Raw genomic sequence first — 27,084 nt, 5'->3', positions numbered from 1 at the left:
TTATTTTTTTGACAATTTTATCCTTGTCAATTCTAAAAATTTACAATATCATAGGTAAAGATTATGACTATTTTATTTTTAAATTTTTAATTTTATCTTTCTTGTAGGAATTTTAAGGAAATATCAATAATTTAAAGAGGATTTTTTAATTTTTTAATTTTAATTTTTTATAAGAACTTTAAGAAAATATCAATAATTTAAAAAGTGTAAAATAGCTAATAATTTTGGTTTTTTTTTTAGTTATTTTCGTTTATAAACTATTGTTAAGGGTAATATTGTCTTTGCACGGTCAACTAACGGTCAATGTTAAACTTAACTGACGGTAGGGGATTTTTTACAAATAAATCAATTCTCGCCATCTACTTGCAACAAGCCCAAACCTCAGGGGAGGTTTTTAAAAATTACCCTTATTTTAATATTAGTTATTATGGTTAATAATTTAAAAATTAAATTAATTTGACTTTATAGTTTTTATGTAAAAAAATTATATCTTCATTAATTTTAATAAATGATTATTTATAAATTATATTTATTATATAATATAAGTTTTTATTTTATAATTATAATTTTTTTATAGTTGTTATTGTTTAAAAGTTATAACACGATACAAAACAAATCCTTATTTATAGAAAGGAAAAGGTAGAAGTTGGTTGGCGAGTAAACGTCTATATATATTCACCAACCACTCCAGTTCACATAAGAATATAAATAAAACTAAAGACAAGCTCCCGTGAACTATATAACTCGCGAAATTCAAGATTTTTTTATTTTATTTTTTATTTTTTTCAGAATCCCTGCAAACATCAATCTTAAATTGTGAACAAGCAGCTGCCGTGTAATTTATCATTGAATTCACAGAAAATCAAATCAGCATTGGTTTTGCACATCGCTCCAGAATTGGCCGCTGGGTCCAAATGGGTCCCAGTAATCGCTGGGGTTGCTGAGTTACAGTAAAGACTAAAGAATGTGGATTATTATTGGAGTTGGCTGCCAATGGTGGCCTTCTTCTTTTCTCTGCGAAAAGATAAAAAAGTAACAGGGCGAGAGAATAAGTTATCTGAGAGCAAGAGAGAATCTCGAGAAGAAGGAGAGAAAAAAAAAAAAAAAGGGGGAAAAATTTAAAATCGGACGAGCAAAATGGATAAAAGCCGGAAACACACGTGATGAAAGCTAATCTCTTTGTTTCTCTGTACCCTATAGTCTAACTGAGCTGTAATCAGTACCTCTCTGCTTTCTTTTTTATTGTCTTGATACAATCATTCAAAGAAACAGACAACCAACAACCGTCTTTCTTTGTTAACCAGTGCGTAATTCCGTGAGAGTTCACACACTTTGAGATTCCCCTATAACGTATTATAAAATCAGTGTTGGCCAAGCTTCTTTCTCTAATATTTCTCCCCAACTCAACCAGGTAGTAAGGAAAGAATTAAAGGATCGATGAAGACGTTTAAGTCTCTAATCAGTCTTCTTCTTCTTATTCTGGGTTTCTGCGACGTGTCGGTGGCAGCCCAGAACCCAGACCAGAGAGCTACCTACATCATACACATGGCGAAATCCGAGATGCCGGCAAGTTTCGAACACCACACGCACTGGTATGAGTCGTCGCTCAAATCGGTGTCCGACTCAGCGGAAATTCTCTACACTTACGACAATGTGATCCATGGATTCTCCACTCAGCTAACGCGAGAAGAAGCCGAGTCACTCGAGCAACGACCTGGGATCCTCTCGGTTTTGCCTGAGTTGAAGTACGAGTTGCACACAACTCGTAGCCCTGAGTTTCTCGGACTCGACAAAAGTGCCAATTTGTTCCCCACGTCCGGCTCGGCGAGTGAAGTTATAGTTGGAGTGTTGGATACTGGAGTTTGGCCCGAAAGCAAGAGCTTTGACGATACAGGACTTGGTCCTGTACCAAGTAGCTGGAAAGGCGCTTGTGAAACCGGTACAAATTTTAATGCATCTAATTGCAACAGAAAATTAATTGGTGCAAGATACTTTGCAAGAGGCTATGAGGCTACTTTGGGTCCAATTGACGAAAGCAAGGAGTCAAAATCTCCTAGAGATGATGACGGCCATGGCACTCATACTGCCAGTACTGCAGCTGGATCGGTTGTTGAAGGTGCCAGCTTGTTCGGCTATGCGGCCGGGACGGCGCGTGGCATGGCCACGCGCGCCAGGGTTGCTGCCTACAAGGTGTGCTGGGTTGGTGGTTGTTTTAGCTCTGATATATTGGCGGCCATAGAGCAGGCCATCGATGATAATGTCAATGTTTTATCAATGTCTCTTGGTGGTGGCACGTCTGATTATTACAAGGATAGTGTTGCGATTGGTGCTTTTGCAGCAATGGAGAAAGGGATTCTAGTCTCTTGCTCAGCTGGAAATGCTGGTCCAAGCTCCTACAGTTTATCCAACGTGGCTCCATGGATAACTACTGTAGGTGCAGGCACACTGGATCGAGATTTCCCAGCTTTTGTTAGTCTTGGCAACGGACAAAACTACTCTGGTGTGTCACTTTATAAAGGGGATGGTTTACCTGGGAAATTGTTACCATTTGTTTACGCTGGTAATGCTAGTAATGCAACAAATGGGAATTTATGCATGATGGACACTTTGATACCCGAGAAAGTTGCAGGCAAGATTGTGATGTGCGATCGTGGAGTGAATGCTAGAGTTCAGAAAGGAGCCGTTGTTAAAGCCGCTGGTGGTTTAGGCATGGTTTTGGCTAACACTGAGAGTAATGGCGAAGAGTTGGTGGCTGATGCCCATTTGCTACCTGCCACTGCAGTTGGTCAAAAGTTTGGTGATGCTATTAAGAGCTACTTGGTTTCAGATCCAAAGCCAACAGTGACTATTTTGTTTGAAGGCACTAAAGTGGGAGTCGAGCCTTCGCCAGTCGTCGCTGCATTTAGCTCAAGAGGACCAAATTCCATCACGCCAGAGCTATTGAAGCCCGACATGATTGCGCCAGGTGTCAACATCTTAGCGGGATGGTCAGGAGCTGTTGGTCCAACTGGGCTGGCAACAGATAGCAGGCGCGTGGGCTTCAACATTATTTCCGGAACATCCATGTCTTGCCCCCATGTAAGTGGGCTCGCAGCCTTGCTCAAAGCCGCTCATCCTGAATGGAGCCCTGCAGCTATAAGGTCAGCTCTCATGACAACAGCTTATGTCTCGTACAAAAATGGCCAGAAATTGCAAGATATCGCTACGGGAAAAGCATCCACACCGTTCGATCATGGTGCTGGACACGTTAATCCAGTATCAGCCCTTAATCCCGGGTTGGTTTACGATCTAACGGTTGACGATTATCTGGGCTTCCTCTGCGCATTAAATTACACCGCGTCACAAATCAACAGCCTTGCTAGAAGGAAATTCACATGCGACGCTAGCAAAAGATACAGCCTCGCTGACTTCAATTATCCTTCATTTGCTGTCAATATTGACGCCGCACAAAGTAGCAGTGGGTCTAGTGTTTTGAAATACAGCCGCACTCTTACAAACGTGGGCCCACCAGGGACATACAAAGTGTCTATAACATCATCAACAGGGCCTGGAGTTAAGATTTCAGTTGAGCCAGCAACGTTGAGTTTCACTCAAGCGAATGAGAAGAAATCATATACGGTGACATTCACTGTTAGTTCAATGCCATCAAATACCAACAGCTTTGCTCGTCTTGAGTGGTCAGATGGGAAGTACATTGTTGGAAGTCCCATTGCGATCAGCTGGAATTAAATTGTTATCCAGCCAAACAAACGGATTGCTGGGTCTAGTGTTAAATTAATGTTGTTCTGTGAGAGGGAGAGAGAGACAGTGGAAAACCAAGGAATGGGTAGCTATTTTTCTTTCTCGGTGCACAGTGTTATTATTTTATGTTGATTACATGTGTATTTGCTGTATGCATGTCTAGTGGATCGACAGTGGATTATGTTAAAGAGTAGAGTTGTGAGAACTATTCATAAATGTATCAATAACTTGTCTGCTTCTTGTTAGTTGAATTCAGTTCAAGCAGGTCGTGTTCAGGATCATCCCAACCTCTTTTTCTTTTCCTTTCTTTCTCTCATATATCGTAGATATAGAAATTTTTCAATTCAAGATTTTTCTCTCAAATAATACAGTTATAGAAAATTTTCTAACTCAAGATTTTAAAGAGCGGAAAAATTTTAAAAATTTTAAAATTCAAGATTTTAGATATAAAAATGTTAGACCCCCGTCCACGTGGATTAGTTTGAAATTAGTTGACTAAGAAAAGTTAATTATGCATACATGGGCTTTTAATACATGAAACACAGCTGTAATGCATGCCGTACCATATAAGATGTATCAATGTATCATGTGCTCGTTTAAAAGGTAGCTCGTACTTCAGTTGAAAACGTTGCGCGCATCAGTACAATTCTATAAGATAAGCAGTGAGCACATGGTTTTCTCAATAATAGCTACTCGCCAATCTTCGTCTTGAGAATGATTGGCTAATAACCGACGTCGCATCGCATGCAGTAGTGATGGCACGAAAATTACATTACTTGTATTGGTTTCTTTTCTACCTTATGGCGGATTGAATAAAACGTCGAACTGAAATCTATGTCGGGTAGTAGCATATCATGATGACAATTAACTAAAATCTTGTCTCATTTATAATTTAAAAAAAAAATTGTCTCATATACGTATATTCAGTTTGTATAAACTTAATCAATTACAAAATTGATTATAATGACGTCAAAGAAAACATAACTCATTGTCAATATATTGAACAAAATTCCTTGAAACAAGTAGTCCATTTTAATAAACTTTATTTAAAAAGAAAAAGCCAGAGTAATGTAGACGTGTTATGTTTCAGAACTTGCCACGTAGAATGCTGCAATCTAGCACAGGGGGACACGTAGTTAACATGTGGCAAAGATAGAGGGTGAAGGGGGGAAAATCCATAAATGGACGCATATGCATGCAAAAATTCATCAATAGCAAGCAACCGTCCGAGCGAGAACAAAGGGAAGATGGAGAAGAAACAAGAGCAGGAAACAGAGAGAAAGAAATCTGAGACAGAGAGAAGTACCGAAGAGAAGAAAAGCTTAGAAGGGCTTCCAATGAAGGACAGCCCATACGTGAAGTACAAGGACTTGGAGGATTATAAGCGCCAGGGTTATGGAACTGAAGGCCATCTTAAACCCCAAACTGGCCGTGGCGGTGGCGCCACCGATGCCCCCACTCTTTCCGGCGATGCCGTCGCCTCTGGGGCTGATGTTTCGGGCGCCACTGATGCCATTAACCGCCAAGGAGTCCCCTAACCTAAGAAAAGACTGTTTTATGCACCGTGAAATTAATCACGTTGTATTAATTGTATGCTTCCTCCTTTTAGCCCATCAGAATTAAAAATTAATATTATTATTACTGTTGAAATATTGTTGCCGGAGTAGTATTGCTGAACACGATGATCTAGAATTCCAGTCTTCTAGACGTGGCATTTGCTAATCTGGTTTAAGTCCGGCGTGGCCCCAATCCATGCCAATTTGATCGGTGGCCCATTACTTGGTAAGGGATTGACGTTGGCAAACATCAAAGGGCCAACTTTTCTCTTGCGCTCTTGCGGGTTGCCACATCCAATTCCTTAGAAAGGACTAATTTGATAAAGTCGTAGTTTTTAAAGTATTTTTTCAAATATTTGTTTGATAACTGTGTTATAGAAATTCCTTATGAGATAGTTACTGTGATTACGCTATAGAAATAATTCTTTATGAAATAGTTTTTAAAATACTTCTAATTCTATTACAAAAATAATTAGATACGAAAATAATTAATTCAAAATTTTAATTTTCGATGGAGAGGACTCCCGCCACGTCTTGATTACTAAGCGATCACCAAAACTGGCACCACTCAAGTCCAAGTTTCTCGACTCTGAATCCTCTTAAGAGCATTACCAAAAGTGACATAAAGAGCTATATAAAGGAAAAAAAAAACTCTGAACCCTCTTAAGAGCATTGCTAAAAGTAACATAAAGATAAAGTAATAAAAGTAATATAAAGACTATATAAAGAAAAATAAAGTAATAAAAGTAATATAAAGACTATATAAAGAAAAAAAAGTTTGGAGTATTTAATTTAGTATTATATTATTTTTATTTTCTCATTTTTTAGAGAAGATGTGTTATTATTGTTATTATTTGAGTGGGAGAATAAAATAAAATAAAATTATTTTTATTTGAATAATCTTTTAGATAATTATTTTTTTCTTTCTATTTGTCACGTAGACAAGTAAATAAGTGTTTGAAAAATTAAATTAGAAGAGTTTTTTGATGATGTTATAAATCTTGTCTTCCATTGACAACATTCTCTAGCAGGTAAATTCTTCTGATTCCTAGAGTATAACCCCTAGGTCTTGTCTTTCGCGTACAACAGTTTATGATACGCAAACTTTTCTAATTTCTAAACAAAGTTATCCTAGAGAATACGATGTACGAAGTAAAAGAAAAGTTTTGTGACCACTTAAGACAATAGAAACAAAAGGCTTTGTGATCGCCTAAGACAATCAAGAACCCTAAAAAAGGGTTAAGAGATCTATATTGACATTTCCATAAAAAAAAAAAAAAAGTAAGGCTAATCAGTGAGTCTTGTATGGGATATTCAAAATTACTCAACAAAGCTAAAAAGCTACGAGAATGGTTTTTAAGTAATACAAAATGTTAAAATATACCCCCCACCTTTCTTGGGACTATGGCAGGTCTCGCTCCAGTCTTCCAACAAGAAGGTATGGTTAGTACAATTTTTTGTAAAATAGTGCTCGAGGGAAATGTCCTTTAAATCGGCACACGCTAGGAGAACTCGGTCGAACTTGGCCTTCAAAATCACTAATTTGAGACCTCGAAATTTGTAATACTATTAGGTAGAGGGAAAGAAATGTTTGCTAAACATAATCTCAAGTAAAGTTGTAGGGAGTGGGGATTCATGCATGGCTTAGTTACCACCACGCCAAGGAGATGGGTGAAATACTTCTCAATCTACAGCTATAGCTCGAGGGTACAATGCGCTTTTTAGTTTGTTAGCTAAAAAGTGCTGATAGATATACTGGTATAAAAACACATAGATTTCAATACACTAATAAAATAAATATAGATAAGAAACAATTTTTAATGAATTAAAATTTGTATTTTTTTAGATTTTAGTGGCATCTTTATTTTAGCAAAAAGGTGAGGATCTCTTCTAATTCCTAAACAAAGTTATCCTAGAGAATACGATGCACGAAGTAAAAGAAAAGTTCTGTGACCACTTAAGACAATAGAAACAAAAGGTTTTGTGATCACCTAAGACAATCAAGAACCCTGAAAAAAGGATAAAGAGATCTATATTGACATTTCCATATAAAAAAAAGTAAGGCTATTCAGCAAGTCTTGTATGAGATATTTAAAATTACTCAACAGAGCTAAAAAGCCACGAGAATGGTTTTTAAGTAACACAATATGTTAAAATATACCCCCCCACCTTTCTTGGGACTATGGCAGGTCTCGCTCTAGTCTTCCCACAAGAAGGTATGGTTATTACATTTTTTTGTAAAATAGTGCTTGAGGGAAATGTCCTTTAAATCGGTACACGCTAGGAGAACTCGGTCGAACTTGGCCTTCAAAATCACTCATTTGAAATCTCGAAACTGGTAATACTATTAGGTAGAGGGAAAGAAATGTTTGCTAAACATAATCTCAAGTAAGGTTGTAGGGAGTGGGGATTCATGCATAGCTTAGTTACCACCACGCCAAGGAGATGGGTGAAATACTTCTCAATCTACAACTATAGCTCGAGGGTACAATGCGCTTTTTAGTTTGTTAGTTTAAAAGTGCTGATATATGCACTGGTAGAAAAACACATAGATTTCAATACACTAATAAAATAAATATAGATAAGAAACAATTTTTAATGTATTAAAATTTGAATTTTTTAAGATTTTAGTCGCATCTTTATTTTAGCAAAAATGTGAGGATCTCCTCATTAGAGAATAATTAAAAATTTAAGATTAGTTGCATATATTTGATAAATTTTAATCTTAAACTGCCATAGGAATATAGATAATTGAAATATTGAACGAATTTACTTGCACATTGATAACATATATGTATCTATAATATTTTTTTTTATGGGGAATATATAACAATTTTTAAAATTTTTTTTGTTATCTCAATATAAACGGTAATAATAATAGTCTCTTCAAATTTAATGATTCTAATTTCCTAATTAAATAAGGATAAATTTGAGTTTCTATAATAAATGTGTTATGTGAGGATATATATAGAATTGAATTAAGTATAAAATGAATTTTTAAAATCAGATTCTCAAAATTTATAATGTGGGATTGGGTATTTTCATCAAAAGTAATTCAAAAAATATTAAATATCAAAATTAATTTTTAAATTTTTAAAATCGATTTTAAGTTTCTCAAAAAAAATTCTAAATCGGCCTATTTGGATAATTGGGTATTACCAACCTTTCAATTCTTCTCAAATCCTTAAGAACAAAATTTTCAAAGAAATGAAAAAAAAAAATTCTTTGGACAGTGTATTAATTTAGAACTTTTTGAAAATGATGTGTTTTTGTAAGTTTATGCCGTTTAATATCAGTGTGTTAATTCGCAATATTGCATTTTGGCCGATTGTCGGTTGATCTTGTCGTTATCATCCATCATAATCTCTGTAATTCATTGCCATTAGATTACGTTTGTAATTTTGTGAGGAGTAACGGTAGGAAATCCAATATTTGGGTCGTTATTATTAACCTGGTCCTCCTTAGGTCTATTATCTTTAAATAAAAAGATCGGATGTTTTCTTAATTTGGACTTTTAAGAGTCAACGATGAACTATCAATTGTGACATTCAACTTGGACAACCCAGCTCTATGCAAGGAGATATGATGTGTAAATAGTGAAAAATTTTACAATATGATTTTCAACCCAGCCGGTTTTTTTTCTTCTGCCATTAGCTTTTGACTTGGCCAAAAGTCATTCATAAAAGAAGGGCTAGTTTCTTCTAGCTCGCAAGGGCCAGTACGTAGCTCATGGCTGGTGCCCCAGCTCCTCGTCTTGGGATTCCAATTTAGTTTGCGTGATGAAAAGATGTTTCTAGATCATCACCGTCAATACATAAAACAACAAAAAGAGAATTTTATCTTCTTTTTTTATTCGATTTTTGGATCGGATCTCATAAGTGATAAGACTTTAGAAGTATCTCAAAAAATGATTGAATTAATTTTTAGGGGAAATTGAAGCGGTAATTACCATTTTAATTTATTATTACAACATCCAATGCTTTTCAGCTCATGCTCAACTTTATGACGAGAAATGGAATACACGCCATTCCTTTCCTGCATGAGCGGCAACGGCAGCGTTGCCTTTTAATTTTTCTATGCATCTTTATACGAGAAAGAAAAGAAATTGATCAAACTCGAGTTGATCATATTCTGTGATTCACAAGCCGCCCATGACATACTATCACATTCACAGTCACAGTCTTTGTAGCACATCAAATTTGCACCACAAAATTCACTTGTATTTGCAATATCAATCCAACCGACTCTCAACACACAAAATAAAAGCTTTACCAACCCCTTCCTTTAATTATGAATACAACCGAAGGAATTTATTTCCTTTCCTTCAAAAGACTCAGAAGAATTGGTTCGTAGAACGATTCTCGTTTAGAAAGCTGTCCATGAGTGTGTGTGACATTGTGAAATGAGTTGTTGATTTCAAATTTGAAGCACACAAAAGTTTTAGTACTTGGGTGAGTTATATAACATAAAATATTGCATGCCAATATTGCCTTTATGCCCCCACAAGAGCACAAACTAACCCTCCACCCATTAAATAAAACCTACTGCAATTTGAAAGCGAGAGTGCAGGAAATTCTAGCTCATGTAATATATATTGGCCGGCCCGATGGCTAGAGCATTTTTAGTCCCAAACAGGAAGGGGACACTAATTGGCTCGCCTGCAGTGACTTCTGCAGAGTCACTATTTTTTCTTTATTAATATCTCCTTTTTTTTTTTTTACAGTGGCTTTTACTTGAATGTATTCCACTTGTCTCACTCTCTTTCACAATTAGTCGATTCAAATATCTTACTCGATCTTTCTATATAAGTCCCGTTGTCTTTGTCTTTTGATTGTAGCCCCATACGGAAGGATTAAAGATGGCAAGAAAATCTGAAGAAGAATCTGAGCAAGGGGAAGAAGTAGAAGAAGATGAGGCATTATCACTGAGTGACCTGCCTCTCGATTTCATCAACGAAGAAACAAGCCTGCTGCGGGCTTGCGAAGAAGCAACGACGTTAACCCAAGGGAAAGAAAACGAAGAGGAATTCAATTTCGATTCCTGGGGTGGCTCTCTTTCTGCAGAATCAGAAATGTGTGCGGCCGATGAGGTGTTTTTCAAGGGCCAAATTTTACCACTACGCCTCTCGGTAAGTTCGGACAGCGGGTTATTCGCCAGGTCCGAAAATGGTAGCCGCAACATTAGCAGATGCGTATCAATGTCCGAGTCCATGGACCGTGGCGGCAGCACAATGGATGGGCTAACAAGCATTAACAGCAGCAGAAGCAGCAGCACAAGAAGCCACTGCTCATCAAGCAGCAGCAACAGTTTCATCACAAATACAACAAGAAATTCCAGGCCAAAAATTCGAAACCAATTTCACAGTTTCCCGAGTCCGAATCCCCAAATTAGAGTTTCAAATGCTCGGTTGCTAGGCATAGGCAATGGTAGCAGTAGCAGTAGCAGAATCAGGAGCCAGAAATCAACCGTATGGGATTTCTTCAGGCTAGGCTTAGTGCGTGCGCCTGAGATTGAATTGCAAGATCTCAAGGTTCGTAATAACACTATTAGCTCCGCAAATAGAAGTTCAGTTAGTCGTAATAGTAGCAGTGGCAGCAGCAGTACTAATAGTAGTTCCAGCGTCAAGAATTACAGTGCTGCGGCAGAGAATCAGCAAGATTTGAACATGGGCAATCAGCAAAAGAAGAAACAAAGCAGTTTCTTGGATAAGAGAAAAGGGTTGTTCGCTGGGTGCAAATGTTCAATTACTGCAGTTGAAACAGTGCCATTGAACAACATTGTCGTAATCAAAAGCAGCAGTACTGCCCGTGAAAGCAGCAGCTGTAAAAACTTTATTTGTAAAGAAAGTAATAGTTCTGTACAAGACATGGAAAAGAGGCTGCGAGAGTTGAAGATAAAGAAGAAATCGAAGGAAAAGCAGCAAGGAAAGCAAGCTATGTCACGTCACAGAACATTTGAATGGCTAAAGGAGCTTTCGCATGCAAGCTATGTCGATGCACACTCAGTGCAGTAACATTAGTATTCTAGAACGTCGCCCACGCCCCCGCATGCTTCTTTTTCTATTCATCCACCATCATCGCTCATCTCTTTTTGTAAGTTTCTTTGTATTGTATTTCTTGTATAATTAAATTAAGATGATGTTGTTGTTGGAGAGGAGGCTTTGTTTTCTAGAATTCTCTATTTGCTATCAAATTAATAGATTTTTTTTTTTTAAAGTAATGATGCGTTTGTGATTCATTAAAACATTATCAAACACTTGTAATAGCCCCAAGCATTTTACGACTATTCTATAATTAACAATTAATGAGTGTTGAAAATTCAAATTTTTGTGGAATCTAATTGCACCGCAGTTGACATTCCACACATTAGCGTTCAAAATTATCTTTTCCTCACATTAGGGAAAATAATAAATTAATTGGATTTATTTTTGACTGATCCTAATTCAGAGCCATATCCGTAAATGTGCCTGAAATTCTTTAGAACATGCGAACATATTAAATTAATGATTGAGGAGGATAAGCCGCGATGAGAGGGAATGAATGATGAGCAACAAGTGAAGGGAAGAGGCGGTGAAGGTGGAGGTGCTTGTCATGATTAAAGTGTGAACTTTTATGGCTTTATCGAGTGGTGGGATGTGAAAACGGCAAATCGTGACTGGCAATAAAGCACTCAACGACATAAGAGAGAGAGAGAGAGAGAGAGAGAGTACACAAAGTGGGAAAACAGGGCGCATTAGCTGAAAAAAGCTGAAGAACGACACATGATTAGAATTTGAGATAAAGGGGAGTTTGATTTTGACGACTTGTTATTTGTTTTAGTGTTTTGGTGATTTGATTTATTCATGTATAATACAACTAGTGAAATGGTATTTTTGTCTCATTCATTCCTCTTGTTTGTTTGAGACTTTAATTACGACTACAAGAAAGCCATTAAATAGGAATCCAATAATTCTTCTTTTTCTTTTTTCTTTTTTCTTTTTTTTTTTCAACCAACTTTTATTATCTTCCTAAGTTAAAATCTAACTCTAGTGATAGTAAAGGCTCACGTATTATATTCAAGTTTCGTGGAGTTAATAATAGAATAAAATTTAAAAAATATATTATCTTCAAGAAAAGAAAAACTTTTATTGCGTGGCTTCCTTTTATAAGGGGTGAATGTGAAAGTGGAATGACTCATGGACTTCAACTAGGCATGAGCAAACATTAATTGATAGCAAAACAAAACCTACGAAAATCATTTTTCAACTTATTTATTAAGAAAAAGAAAAAGCTCTTACGATAAACAACCCAATGGGTTACCATGTTAAAGGAACGTGTAAAGAACTATATTCTTTTTCTCCACTTTCATTTCACACTGCTTTTTTTTTTTTTTTTCTCCTTTGGGGTAAACGACCATATGTCTGCATCCCTTCATTTATTTATTTATTTATTTGTTCCTCAAAAGAGGATGTATTTGCTAATTAATATATATATATATATATATATATATATATATATATATATATTTCTTTGAAAGAAAAAAAAAAGAAAAAGAAAAAGAAAAGAAGGGTTATGACGCATTTAGAGAAAATTCGTTTGCCTTAGCAGTTAGCACTGTGTTGAGCCCTGTACTGCCTTAACAAAAATAAACATGACAACAGAATCTCAGCACTCCATCACCATGAATGATAAAATATGTAGGGGTGTTCGCGGATCGAAATTTACGGATTATATATCAATCCATATCCGATTCACGATTTTTCGAATTATAAATTTTTAATTCAATCAAATCAATAGATTGGTGAAATCCAATCCATACATCTACGAATCAGTTACATATTTGACCAAATTCATATTCAATTCATATTTTGCGGATTGATTTGAGGGCTAAAAATTTTTTAATTCTGTTCTATCCACGAACTAATTAAATAAAAAAATTAATATAAAAATATTTTTTCTACCGATTAAATTCAAGATTAAATAATATTTAAAAAAATTAATTGCTTAAATAAAGCTAGAAAATACATTCAAAATTTCAAAATATAACACACCAAAAAGAAAAAAAAAATCTCATTTGTTTATATCAATACATGAAAATTAACTGCTTAGAAAGATATATTTGTTTATTTAATTATTTTTATTTTATATTATTATCTGATAAGATATAATATGGTGTTAATATAATTATATTCTAACTTATTTATTTATTAGTAAGTACTAATGTCATATTTACAAGTTTAATTTTTTTATTTTTTTGCAGATTCGTGGATTTTTACGGATTTACAAAAGTAAATCCATATCTAATCCACCGATTGCAGATTTTTAAATTTTCAATCCAATCCAATCCATCAATACATTGATTGAATTTTTACGGATTAAATTTTTACATATGAGACAGATTGAGCAAATCGGATTGAATTCAAAACAACCTAAAAACATGCAGATCGGATTTTTATATGGCCTTTGTGAAATAGACAAGCCCGTCCGTAGAACCCAAATCCATTCCGTTGGTTATTATGGGCCTCCTAAAAATAGCTTGTGGAGAGTAACCAAGCCAGACCAAAGGAAGTGAAATTACCCGCTTAACCTTAACAAATGGAACTGATATCAGACGCGGTTTAGTTGTTTTTGAACTTTTCCAGTGGAGTATTCCAGAAAATCAGGAAGGGCATTTTTGGTCACTCTGGGTAAAAAATGTTTTAACTCAACTTTGTTTATTGCAGGCTCGTAGTGGACCTGGCTTGTAATACACATGAATTTATGATAATGGAACGTTTGGAATAATTAAAATTAATCTCAGCGATAAAAACAAACAGATACATACACAAATCGGAATCCAGCAATGGTAATATTCATGGATGAAAAGAAAGTGAAACCGTGTGAGTGTTTTACACGACTTTCAAGGTCCTAATTTTTAACTTTTACTTTACGCTCCAAACAAATCTTTTGTCACAATTACCCTCCTGTTTTTTGTGGTGGCCTGTTTGCTTTTTCTGGGTGACTATTATCTAAATTGTTTTATTTAGCAAATGAAATTAAATTCGTCTAAATTATTAAAGGAATCAATTTTTTTTTTTTTTAATTTGACCAATTTAGATGGTACCACTCCCCATAGCCCAAGAGAGAGTTGAAATTTTCCAACAAAGAGGAAGCGGGACGGAGTCCTTAGTCATTTATTTATTAAACTTTATTGCTAGTGATAACGAAACTCCAGTGAAAGTACTTCAAGTTTTCAACAGATTGTAGAAAATACTGCCTACTTTTAGTTACTTGATAGACATTTTTCTTCGAAAGACAAGACAATAGGGGTTTGCAAGTTGGAGGGGGAGAATAAAGTCACGATTGCTTTGAAAGAAAATTCAATTCAAAGTGAGTTGTGTTTTCTTTGGGGGGAATAAGGGTGAAAAATTAACAAACAGAACACAGAAGAATGAGAGATTCCTCATTCCTCCAATGCTTGCTTGAGCCTGACAAAGAGAATAGTGGACAAACTTTTATTCCCACGTCCACGTCACCTCCACGTACATTTGTGTTCATCGCGTTTACTTTGAGCCCATTCGACGAAACCCCCTTTTAACTAAAAATTCCTCTGCCTAATTCATGCTTTCGCCTTCACACTCCTAAATTTAATATCTCAAACAAAATCCAATTTAATAGCCTCGTAAACAACAGCAATAATCCTTTTTTGGCAAAAAAAGAAAAACTGTTCTACGGGGAGAAGTGAATAGAGAAAACGATGTTGGAGATGTGTGCGAGGCCATTAGAGAGGTGTTTTGGAAGGGGAGATGGCGGGGGCGGCGATGGGTTGCTGTGGCACATGGACTTGAAATCGCATGCTTCCGGGGATTATTCAATTGCTGTTGTGCAGGCTAATTCTATGTTGGAGGATCAGGGACAGGTGTTCACTTCTCCTTCTGCCACCTATGTTGGCGTCTACGATGGCCATGGTGGCCCTGAGGCTTCCCGCTTCATCACTCGCCATCTCTTCCCTTTTCTCCACAGTACACTTTTTTCTCTCTTTCTTTCTTTTTTTTTTTGTTACAGCTAAATTTGTAAGAAGGTGAAAGAAAAAGGTGTTTGTTATATATTTTGGAGTCGGAATTTGAAAAACTTCTTTTAAGTTTGTTATATATTTTCCATCAATTTGTTTTTTTTTTTATTTTTTTAAAAAGAACAACTTACTGAAATTAAAAAAACCATTTTTACTGATTTTTTTTTTCAAAAATTTAATTTGGAGTTTCAGAGTTTACTACAGAGCAGGGTGGATTATCAGCAGAAGTGATAAAAAAGGCATTTGATGCAACAGAAGAAGAATTTCTACATTTAGTGAAGCGGTCATGGTCAGCTCGGCCACAGATTGCTTCAGTCGGTTCGTGTTGTCTTGTTGGTGTCATTGCAAAGGATGTCTTGTATGTGGCTAATCTTGGTGATTCAAGGGCTGTCTTAGGCCGGAGAGTGTCAGAAAACCGGAAAAACATGCTTGTGGTGGCTGAACGGTTGTCTGTTGATCATAATGTTGGGGTTGAGGAGGTGAGGAAGGAGGTTGAGGCACTTCATCCCGATGATTCTCACATTGTGGTTTTCAGTCGCGGAGTTTGGCGAATAAAGGGTATAATTCAGGTATGAATTATGATGAATCATAATGCGTGATTAAGTACACATAAATGAATTTGAAGAAGGTGCTAGTTTGTGTAGATGAATCATGATTATGCCAAACTGGTGTGATAGGTTTAAGAGTTGTCAGTTTAACTTCACAGCTACTTCAATCTGATTTATGCTAGGCTACTGACTAACCTGGGGTGCCCTGTATCATGAATTGTATTGTTAATGACTTTTTTGATAACCAGTATATATAACTTGAACTGGTTCACTATGTGTCCATGTGAAATTTTCAACTCCCTGATGCTTATTTGCTTAACATATTATAGCTGAACTTTGTAGTGAAGTTTGGGATTGTCACCTTCTGCAAACTAAAAGGTTTAGCTGATCTAATATGTGATGTGAGTGAGCATCGTGGGGTTGGAGGCTTCATGCAGCTATCAAGATTGTAGCGTTGTTATGTAACTCTCATAGTTTCTTTGTGATTATGCTTTTCTAATTGAATGATTTTTTTTTTAAATTTTGGTTAAATCATGTAAGATCTTTTTTATGAGAAGAAATGCTAGTTGGGTGGATGATTATTTGTATACATGCCTGAAGAATTCCATTACGTTCCTATCTTTTGCGATATCTGCCAGTTAAATTTTTCTCTCTGAAATTGGTATCCCTGTGACCTTGTCTCCTGGTATTATTCTGTAAACTGTATGTGATGCTTCTTTGGCCCTTCTTTCCTACAAATGCATACACATGTAATGCACTGAAGAATAAATGATGATTATTGTGACAGTACGAATCACACGGGTGCAATGCTTTCTATATACAAGTAACTGATTCACGAGACTCCTATACTTTTATCATCTAATTGGATCTATATTTTCATTTCTGTGGCTGAAGCGACATCACATTTCTACTTCTGGACCATTCTGTAGAGTTCTAGCAGTCGGAGAATATATTTTTCAATATAACTTGAAGAACCATTTTGCTTCCTTTTTCCCTTGTTTACTATCTCCTCAGCACTTGGTTTTGAATTTTATAATTATTGTCTTGCAGCATTTGATACACCAAGCTGTATCTGTCACATTTCCCTTTGTAGGTTTCAAGATCAATTGGAGATGTTTATTTGAAGAAACCGGAATTTAGCAGAGATCATGGTTTCCATCATTTTAGATTACCAATTCCTCTGAAAAGGGCTGTGATGACTGCAGAGCCCTCAATATTGATTCGGAAGTTGAAGTCTAATGACTTGTTCTTGATCTTTGCATCGGATGGTCTTTGGGAGCAACTGAGTGATGAAGCAGCTGTTGAAATTGTTTCACGAAACCCAAGATCAGTAAGGCCTCAGCTAAAAACTTACGCAGTATATCCATCCCAAGTATGGGATCGACCAATGAGCTTCATTTTGCATGCGTCATATTTATCCTTTCTCACTTTTTTTTGTTCTCCTTAAAACTCGTCTTGACAGGGAATAGCAAAGCGACTGGTGAGAGCTGCCCTGCAGGCTGCTGCAAGGAAAAGAGAAATGAGATATGAGGACATAAAAAGAATACAAAAAGGTGCAAGGCGCCATTTCCATGATGATATCACTGTTGTTGTGATATATCTAGATCATCCTTTGGGTACTTCAAGTAGTAGAATCAAAGATCATTGCCTTGTTGACATCACGAGTTCCCCTGTTGATGTCTTCTCTCTCAATGCCAATGAAGCTGATGATTCTCTTGCTGCTATTATCTGAATATACGTTCTAGCTTGTGGAAATCTGATTTCTTGTGAATAGAAACAAATAGATCACAATATCCATTTTCGGAATGAGATAGGATTTGGAATAACGATCACTGGAAAGAGTGGTGGTAAATAATCTTGCAAAGTGTAGAAGCTGCTACTGGCTTTAAACCTCCCATTTTGATCACATTATTGTTCCCCATGTTTGGGAAATGTTTGTATAAAAGTTACTATTGCTTTTACTGTATCATGTTTTCAAAAATTATTTCTTTGCGATTAACTGAATGGAGGAGTGACAGCAAGTCTCTCATTGCGTCACGTGCTATGTTTTCACCAACAACCTGGAATGAACTTAGAAATTTGATTCTTGGGGGAGATTATTTGGCTTTCTTGTGCTCCATTAACTTCAGGACCAGCCAAACAGACAAGTTTAAATTTTAGCAACCAGATTTTGAGTTTGGCTTTCAAAATAAATTCCCTGATTCTATAAGTCTCAAGTCTCAACTGAGCCGTCAAGCATTTAAGGCATTGTCTATATTGTCCTTGTAATTGGCCAGAATATTCGAGTTAGATAGTACGAATCTGGTGGTCGATATAGATTTGATGCTGCCCGCTGCCTTTCCATCAGTAAGATACTGAGATCAATCTCAGATTCCCGTTGTTATCTTACAAAATTAAGATGGAAAATGAGATTCTTACAACAGTTAGTACCACAGTTAGCACAAAACGGTGCATTTTGTTAAGACTATATATTGTCACTGTTACTCATTGACTTCTCAACACACACATCGTTCACATCTCGCTCTCTTCCTCACGGCACACGCTCTCTCGCTCTCTCCCTCACGGCTCGCTGCCACAAATCTCACCAAGCCACCAATCTCTCGTTCATCCTCATCACACTCCGTCGGCGGCTCTCTCTCTCCCCCCTCCAAATTCAGCAGTCGTAGATCAAGGGTCACTCTCTCTCTCCCTCTCCAAATCCAGCCGCCGTGGGTCACGGGCCACTCTGTCTCCCCCCTCCAAAATTCACCGATCATGTTTTCCACTCTCTTCAAATTTCATTAATCCACTCTCTCTCTCTCTCTCTCTCTCTCTCTCTCTCTCTCTCTGTTTTCCCCATGTCATTTTTACCTTATCGGACTGAGAGGGAAAAATCCTTGGTGACCAAATCGACATTGAATTGACTAAACTTGAACCACAATTTAGCTAAAAATATAACAAATCTCTTTAATCTACAAAAGGCATATCCTTTTTTCCGTTCAAGTTCGCAGATCGTTGTTTACAATCGTGATACGACGGGAATATATTGCTGAAACAAATGAACACAACCAGTCTCGCTAAACTGAAGTGGAAGAGACCATACACTCTAATGCTACATGTCTGAAAACAATCTGCCTAAAGCTGGAATCTTGATAACCAATTGAATTTACTCTCGGATATTTGTGTACAAAATGTGCCCTGAGGGAGAGAGGGAGAGAGCGTGTCTTGTGAACGGTGCGAGTGAGACAGCTGACAGCCAAATGTGGAGAGACCCACGGCGAGAGAGAGAGAGAGAGAACACCGATGGACAGAGCACAGAGCAGTCGAGTGGGTGAGAAACACGGCGTTTCGGCGTGAGTGCTGTGGTCCAGTGAGACGAGTGTGTGTAGTCTGCGCTTACGTTTGAGCAAGACGAGTGTGTGTTTTGGAGCAACAGTAATTTGTTTTATAGGTGGCACAAAACGAACCGTTTTGTGCTAACTGTGGTGCTCATTGGTGTGAGAATATCGGTGCTGAATTAAGATAGTTCTGTCTTCTGTCCTTTCTCTGTCTCTGTAGGGAAGAAAATTGATGCAGCAAACGGACGATCCATAGGATCAAACCTTCAAAATAGTATCATGAATTCTGGTTGAATTTAAAAAGAAACAAAAATCAAAATATGTAGGTACAATACAAACAAGGAAACCTGAGAGACCAAGTGCAGGTGTCTCGGCAACTACTAGCCTACTACCGCATTAGAGTGCTGACCGATTAGATTCAGATGCACGTGTCGCGTCATCAATCAATTTGGAAACCCCCTGCCCGTCGTCTATCCAACACTACTCTGTACTGACAACGAACCATCTTAAAGAGGTTTTCTCTTTATTCGTATGCTCTACGTGTCGGCTATGTAGTGGATATTACTTCTACGGCGTACCCAATCAATAATCGTCACCATGTAATTAAAGGAAAAAAAAAAGGAATAAAATTTTTTTCGAAAAGAAAAAGAAATAAAGCCAAGTCTTCTCTCCACTCGAACTCAATCATCACGATCAAATCGCTTATCAGGTCTTTGCATATTCCAGTGGATAAGAAAGAGTTAGACGATAAATGACGCGGGTCTAGCGAAGTTGGCTTTTAGTTATTCCATCACTGTTGTTTGGCTGGCCAACTTTCCTGCCGAGTTACGTCCAAGTTCGGATGAAATGAATTGTCTTTTCATAAAATTAAAAATATAATAATAATAATAACAACAAAACAAAACTCTCGTAATGAATGCTAAGGGAGAGTTCTTTTACATTAAAGTTCTTACATTTTTTATTCTTCTAAGTTTATGCCTTGCCTTTTCATCTAGTTATATGTAAAACCATGGGATCAATTTTTATGCATATCTAGTTTATGTTTAGCTCTCTTATTTTTACCATTTCATATCATAGCCTACTCAAATTTAAGGTTTCATTTAACGATTTCATTCAAACGACTATTTATAATACTTGTGTTTTTTTTTTTAAAGTTTGATAATTGCCTAATTATCGTGATTTTGATGTATAACATGTTTTGGCCAATCAAACTTCATTCAAGATTTCATATTGATCCAACATTACTTAACCTATAATTATTTGATGCATAACTAATGTCCTAAATGTTGTGAATAATATATTATTGAGAGAGTACGATAGGTAGAGGGAATGATTTTGAGTATTTACAGACACGAATAGGCAAAGTAAATAAATTCTCCAACAAATATTAGTATGGTTAATTATATATGTCTCTCTAAATATTATTGAGCAAATATCTAACATAATATGATAATAGACTTAAATTGGTTTGAATCATAATGATATATTTAATTTTTTGTCTATACCCTAAAAATAAGTAATAAGCTTTTTTAACTTAAAAAAAAATTAAAAATCAGTATTCTTACATTTGTGCCCTTATAAATATTAAACAAATAACAATATCAAAGAACATAAATTAGATCATGTTTATTGTAACATAAATCATATTCAATTGAATAAACCCTTTACTATTCTAAATTAGAACATGTTAATTAATTTTATTGTAGTTTATGATAAAAATAATAATAAAATAATAAAGATAAAAAATGTTAATTTGAAAAAAATAAAATCAAAACAATATTAGTCTACCACTGTATTATCATAAGTTATAGAGATGAATATAACGTTAATTAGTAAACTTATTTAGGTTAGGATGAAAAATTGAAAATTAAATAAATAATAGGGATATTTTGAAGAATATAATTTAATGATATCATTCAGATTTTTTAGATTAAGCAAAAGTTAAAAAAAAATTAGAAAGTTAGCTTAATAATTTAGTGAGTAAATATTTTTATTACGTTAAAAAAATAAGCATACTTGGGTGGCATTTGTCCTTTTATCTAAAATTTGAATGGACTTGAATTATATTGAATTTTGAATAAAGATGAATAGTCTAAATTTGAATATTGTATTTCTTTTTTTGTTTGAATCTCTAAAAACAAGAAATGTTATTTATTCTTTTAACTTAAAATACTGAAAATCGGTACGTACTTTTACATTTGTGTTCTTACAAATTTTAAGTGTTAAATAAAAAATAATCATATCAAAGAACATAAATAAGATATTATTTTATCATAACATAAATCATGTTCGAGTGGATACAACCCTTTACTATTCTAATTTAGAACATGTTAATCAATTTTATTATGGTTTATGACGTTATATATGAAAGTATCCATAAAAAATAATACTAATTTGAAGAAAATAAAAAGATGATAGTAGCAATAATATACTACTATATTTTAAAAAATTATAAAAATGAATAACAATGGTGCTAATTAGTAAGCTTTTATTTATGTAAGAATGAAAATAAATTAATTAGATAGCAATTAATTTGAAGATTATCTTTTAATAATGTCATCCTAAAAAAATTACTTAATAATTTAATAACTTAATGAGTGAAATTTTTATTAAATAGAGAAAAAAATTAAATTTTTTATTTAGTTGAAAAAACAAACAAATTTAATGAATTAACCGGTTGAAATTGTATACTACCATTAAGTTGAACATGAGCAACCAAATCATTTTTATTATTCTCTTATTCTTGTTTTCTTTCTTTCTTTGTTTATTTTTATTTTTCAACCAAAAGAAAAAAAAAATGCTCTTCACTCTTTGAGGACAAATTCGGAAATCGATATCAATAATATGTATGGTTATTAGATATTTTTTAACCAGTAAATTGCCAAATAATAACGTGGTCTTCACGTTAAATTATATTTAACTGTTTTTTTATAATACCCAAACTATAGTAACAATAATCCTATGTATACAGACTTTATATTATAATTCTATAAATGCAGCGCTAACCCTCTTTTTCTTAAAAAAAAAATTCTTTTCATATTAACTATAAAAGTAAAAATCCTACTAATAGACCAAAACGAATCAATCACCAGGTTTAAGGGATTGATTTGAATTTTAATCTAAACCTAAATGATGATAGATGTGACATTTTTCTCCAAAAAATTCGTGCACTGTATGTGATTTATCTTATAATATGCGTAGGTGTGTGCAATTGCACCCATCAAATTCTATTTCACCACGTATAGTAAAGATTGCAACTTCCGTTCCCATCACAAAGCTAATGCAGCATATACATACAGATGTCTTTCGTTCCATACAGCAATGTCACGATTGCATTTATGACAGACGCAGGGTGCATAATTTCAGGCCGCCTACCCTATCTCACCCACCCACTAGCAACTTAGCAAGTCAACCAAAACCAAACCGTCAGCTTCTGTACCTCGTATTAAACCCAAGATCATCCAATCACCTTCTACCAACCGTTTAGTTCAAGAACATAAAGCTACGACACACACGTGCATAACCGTAGACCCGCATGTACCAAATCACTCTCCCGCTCGTTTAATCTGGAAATATCGTCACAGACATGTGGTCCAAAAACCCCCCGTCGACACCATTCAAAATCAACAGCGGCATAAGGCCATTAACCCTAAGTAAAAATAACTATATATATAAGTATATACACACAAAACAACCCCAAGAACAAAAACGCTTTCACTAATCACTTGACAACACAAAAGAAAATAAAAGAAAAGAAAGCTCCGCAGATTCAGGCGAGGCGAAATGGGAATCGTGGAAGAAGCTCACAACGTGAAAGTGACGGGGTCAGGGGAGCAAGTGATAGTGTTGGCTCACGGCTTCGGCACCGACCAGTCGGTGTGGAAGCACCTCGTGCCTCATCTCGTCGACGATTACCGCGTCGTTTTGTATGACAACATGGGCGCTGGCACCACCAATCCCGACTACTTTGACTTCAACAGATACTCCACCCTCGAAGGCTATGCCTTCGATTTGCTTGCTATTTTAGAAGAGCTGCAAATTGACTCTTGTATTCTCGTCGGTCACTCTGTTTCCGCCATGATTGGCGCCATCGCCTCCATCTCCCGCCCTGATCTCTTCACTAAACTCGTCATGATCTCCGGCTCTCCTAGGTAACCTACCAAGCTCGCCCTATTCACCTCCCCGTATATCATTTTCAGACCAATCATTTTTTTAGTTCTAGAACTTGTGGTTTGCTTAGTTGAAATCTTCCGTTTAAGTTAATCTAATGGGGTATCTTTAAATATTTAATTAATTTATCGTCTTCCAATACTACTACTCATAAATTATAGTTTTTCATGTACCTTATTGATCAAAGAACAGATGGTACGTCCTTTTCAGCAACCAGTAGAACTTGTTAATTGTTTTATCTTTATGTCACTTTAGTATTTTCCTTTTTTTTTTCCTAATTTTGTTTCACCCTCTGATGGCTTAAACACGATCAGTAGTTTTAACTTTGAAGTTGTTAAATATTCCTAGTTTGAAATTGACAAACGATAATTATATATAATAAACCCCTGGCTTGTAGCTTGAAATTTTCTAATTAATTATTGGTCACACATCAGAGGTTTTTGACAAGAGACAATTTTTAATTTGAGTGAGTTTATTCATAATTGGAAAGCTTTGTGATAACTTATACGAGAACTTTTACCAATTGAAAGAATAAGGTTGAACAGAAGTTCCTAACAGTAAAAGTAATCATTAATTAATTCATCAACTAGAGACAAATTGTTCACCTATGATTTTGATGGGCATTCTTTTCACTGGTTTATTGATAGGTATCTCAATGATGTGGATTACTACGGAGGATTTGAGCAAGAGGAGCTGGATCAGCTTTTTGAAGCAATGAGGTCAAATTACAAGGCATGGTGCTCTGGATTCGCCCCGCTAGCTGTCGGCGGGGACATGGACTCGGTGGCTGTTCAAGAATTTAGCCGAACCTTATTCAACATGAGACCAGACATAGCCTTGAGTGTGGCACAAACCATTTTCCAAAGTGACATGAGGCAAATTCTCAGCCTTGTCAGTGTCCCATGCCACATAATACAAAGCATGAAGGATTTGGCCGTGCCTGTAGTGATCTCCGAATATCTTCATCAGAATCTCCTCGCCGATTCCGTTGTTGAAGTCATGTCATCTGACGGTCATTTGCCGCAGCTGAGCTCCCCGGATATTGTTATTCCGGTGCTTCTTAGGCACATTCGCTACAATATTGCATCATGATATGTAGGGGTTTATGTTTAACGACATCTGGGGTTTTCTTACTTTGTATTTGTTAATAAGGTTGGTTCGGTTTATCATTTATTGTTGTGTCTAGGGCTCAATGTCGCCTGTACTGTGTCTTTGTAACTTGGCTTCCTGCTGCAACTTGATTTGGGTGTTTGAAATTTGATCCTTCTTGTTATGTATATGTTTAAAGACAGATATTTATGTGGAGATCTCAAATTGGAAAAAACAGCCTGATTTGATATAATCTTCTACAATATAATTAATGAGATTACAGTATAGGTTCTTCTCTAAATAACATTAGAGACTCACAATATTAAGAATCTTATCACTTTTATAATGGATATCTCAAACTAATAGTATAAGAGAGGATAAAATAAATTAAGACTAGTAGGAATTTGGAAGAAAATGTCAAACTTACTTTCTAAATTTGAGAGAAAATGAAATCAAAATTATCATATAATCATCCAATCAAAATTGAAACCCTTGGTCCCAATCCAAATTGTCGGCCGCTGTCTTCTTCACCTCTCTTGATTTTTCTTGCTTAAATTGCTTGCTGCAGCTTCCACTTATGCTTGATGTACTCACGTCATTTTACAAAGCCAAATTAATGGCTAATTTCATCCAAGTCAAAAACTCAACAATAATTGCATATCAAGTATACATTTTGGACTTTAAGCTTTTGGACCACCCACGTTAGATGGACCAAACAATTTTAACCACCCATCATATATACATAATTTTAAACATCACAACTGAAGCCAAGAACTTATCTCCCGCCATAGTTATTAGATTCTTCTAAATCCCAAAGAAAGTAAATAATTCAAAATTGTATTACCAAAAAAAATTTAGTTTATCTAAAATTAAAAATTCCTAAAAATAAATGGAACACACATATCATAATCTTTTACATGAGTCATTATCTCTAAATTATAACATGACATGTGAGAGAGAGGAGAATGGTGAGAGACAAAGAAGAACGGCAAAGACAGAAAAAGAAAAAGAAAATAAAATTTATGGCTATTTATGTTATTTACCACGTGAAAATTAAGGGTATAATTTTAATTTCATTGGTTAAAAAATTATTCAACCGAATCTAATGGATTGGCTGTTAACAGCCTATTATTGTCCGTCATTGTGCGACCGGGGCAAAATATGTCAATATTAATGGGCGTGCAAGAAAATTTCCACCTTAAGTATTTTTCACTTAATTTTCTATATAAGCATAATGGAACGGTTTAAATGTCAGACTTGGCGGGTTTCTTTTGTAAGTATAATAGTTTAATCTATTTTTATATATTTCTTAATGTTTACTTTCTAACTATGAGGAGATTTAAATACTCTTATCTTATTAAATAAAAGAAAGAATTATCAACCGACTTAATTGGAGAGTCGTTGACTTATACTTCACCGTTAATCACTTGGTTGCAATATGAAAACTATGACCCCTCTTCAACAAATCAAAGTGCTTTATTGGATCAGAGTGATGGTCCAATTGCATTAGTGGGCGAGACAATCCCCGAGGGATGGGCTTGTAAAAGGCTTAATCTTAGGCTCCTTAGTGCTTGTCTATCAATTGAGCGTGGGCTGACATAATTTCACATGTTGGTTATTCGTTTCTTTTCTGTAACGATGTTGTGCCTTCTTTTATATACAACAAAGCTTTTCTGTCCAAGTGCTATTCTGGCTTTTTATCTTTGTTCGGCTTAGACCTTCAATAAAGCTTCAATTTCCTTCACCGTCTTTGGGTAAAGAATGTTTCGCAGTTTCCCTTTGACTTTGCTTGCACAGCGAGCAAGCATCTCCATGCTCAACTACTACGATGCATCACGCGGCACACAGTACTTTAAATGGTTGAACTTGAACTAGTGAACTTGCTGGCGGAAATCACTCGACCGTTTCTTTTTTCTTGCTCGTTTCATTTCGTATTATTGAAGTAAGTAATATGTTATGTATGGAGTTAAATTAATGAGCAACGATTTTCATATAATTAAGAATACGTTTTGCATTTTTCTTAATGTTGGTGATGAAGGAGATCGTGCAAGTAGAAAACTACAATACTTGCAAACATTTGGTAGGGTGTTATGAGTTTCGATATTTCAAACTCCGTCATTGTAATACCACATATTGTTGTTTATCCGGAACTCTCTATATAAATCATTCTCATTTACTTATAAACAGACATAGTACTAAAAAGTAGTGCAAAAGTAAAATTAAAAAAAAAAAAAAAGTCAGGAAGCAAAGAAAATATATGATGGCATTTGAAGAAAAAAAAATTAAAAACCTATGATGTGTGTGACATCTTAAAATAATATTTACTAGAGGGTATACAATTCTTTCACTATATTTTAATTCGGGTGTGAGTAGGATTTAGACTTTTTTTGGTATTGCGGTGCACTAGTGCCGTGACTTAAAAGAAAGTGACAACTATAATAAAATAATATCAAACGCACCCTTAATATTTATCACTAGAAGTTGATCTATGTTGTTTGCAACATCAATTGTGTGTGTTTACTGTATATACATTAACTGACAATTATAATTACAAACTTGCAGTTTGCAAACATAATTAACAAGTACCAGAATATTTTTTAACATGATGTTATGCCTGTGGGATTTCAATATGAC

General features: G+C 35.4%; 5 protein-coding genes across 6 annotated transcripts; all 5 read left to right on the top strand.

The window, feature by feature from the left end:
* Nucleotides 1-813: 813 nt before the first annotated feature.
* On the top strand, nt 814-4,022 carry LOC18036082 (subtilisin-like protease SBT1.7). The gene has a single exon (XM_006425980.2). The coding sequence runs from the start codon at nt 1,438-1,440 to the stop codon at nt 3,727-3,729; it is 2,292 nt and encodes a 763-aa protein (XP_006426043.1). The 5' UTR covers nt 814-1,437; the 3' UTR covers nt 3,730-4,022.
* Nucleotides 4,023-4,954: 932 nt separating this feature from the next.
* On the top strand, nt 4,955-5,523 carry LOC18036060. Its single transcript, XM_006425979.2, has one exon. It carries the CDS (start codon nt 4,989-4,991, stop codon nt 5,277-5,279), a length of 291 nt encoding a protein of 96 aa, XP_006426042.2. The 5' UTR covers nt 4,955-4,988; the 3' UTR covers nt 5,280-5,523.
* Nucleotides 5,524-9,641: 4,118 nt separating this feature from the next.
* On the top strand, nt 9,642-11,466 carry LOC18036054. Its single transcript, XM_006425978.2, has 2 exons — nt 9,642-9,748; nt 10,135-11,466. The coding sequence occupies exon 2, from the start codon at nt 10,156-10,158 to the stop codon at nt 11,308-11,310; it is 1,155 nt and encodes a 384-aa protein (XP_006426041.1). The 5' UTR covers nt 9,642-9,748; nt 10,135-10,155; the 3' UTR covers nt 11,311-11,466.
* A 3,023-nt stretch (nt 11,467-14,489) lies between these two features.
* Nucleotides 14,490-17,840, top strand: LOC18036052 (probable protein phosphatase 2C 78). Of its 2 annotated transcripts, none has more exons than XM_024180861.1 (4): nt 14,490-15,276; nt 15,513-15,895; nt 16,968-17,204; nt 17,337-17,840. In XM_024180861.1, exons 1-4 carry the CDS (start codon nt 15,012-15,014, stop codon nt 17,604-17,606), a joined length of 1,155 nt encoding a protein of 384 aa, XP_024036629.1. In that variant the 5' UTR covers nt 14,490-15,011; the 3' UTR covers nt 17,607-17,840. The 2 variants fall into 2 exon arrangements, with proteins under 2 accessions (XP_024036629.1, XP_006426039.1); XM_006425976.2 differs by having other exon boundaries at nt 14,494-15,276; nt 15,519-15,895.
* A 4,948-nt stretch (nt 17,841-22,788) lies between these two features.
* LOC18036001 (probable esterase KAI2) lies at nt 22,789-24,675 on the top strand. The gene is made up of 2 exons (XM_006425975.2): nt 22,789-23,342; nt 24,009-24,675. Exons 1-2 carry the CDS (start codon nt 22,975-22,977, stop codon nt 24,451-24,453), a joined length of 813 nt encoding a protein of 270 aa, XP_006426038.1. The 5' UTR covers nt 22,789-22,974; the 3' UTR covers nt 24,454-24,675.
* The last annotated feature ends 2,409 nt before the right edge of the window (nt 24,676-27,084 follow it).

The sequence above is a fragment of the Citrus clementina genome, unplaced genomic scaffold, assembly GCF_000493195.1.
Source record: "Citrus clementina cultivar Clemenules unplaced genomic scaffold, Citrus_clementina_v1.0 scaffold_7, whole genome shotgun sequence".
NCBI classification, from domain to species: Eukaryota; Viridiplantae; Streptophyta; class Magnoliopsida; order Sapindales; family Rutaceae; genus Citrus; species Citrus x clementina.
This window is presented reverse-complemented; position numbering and strand designations above follow the sequence as displayed.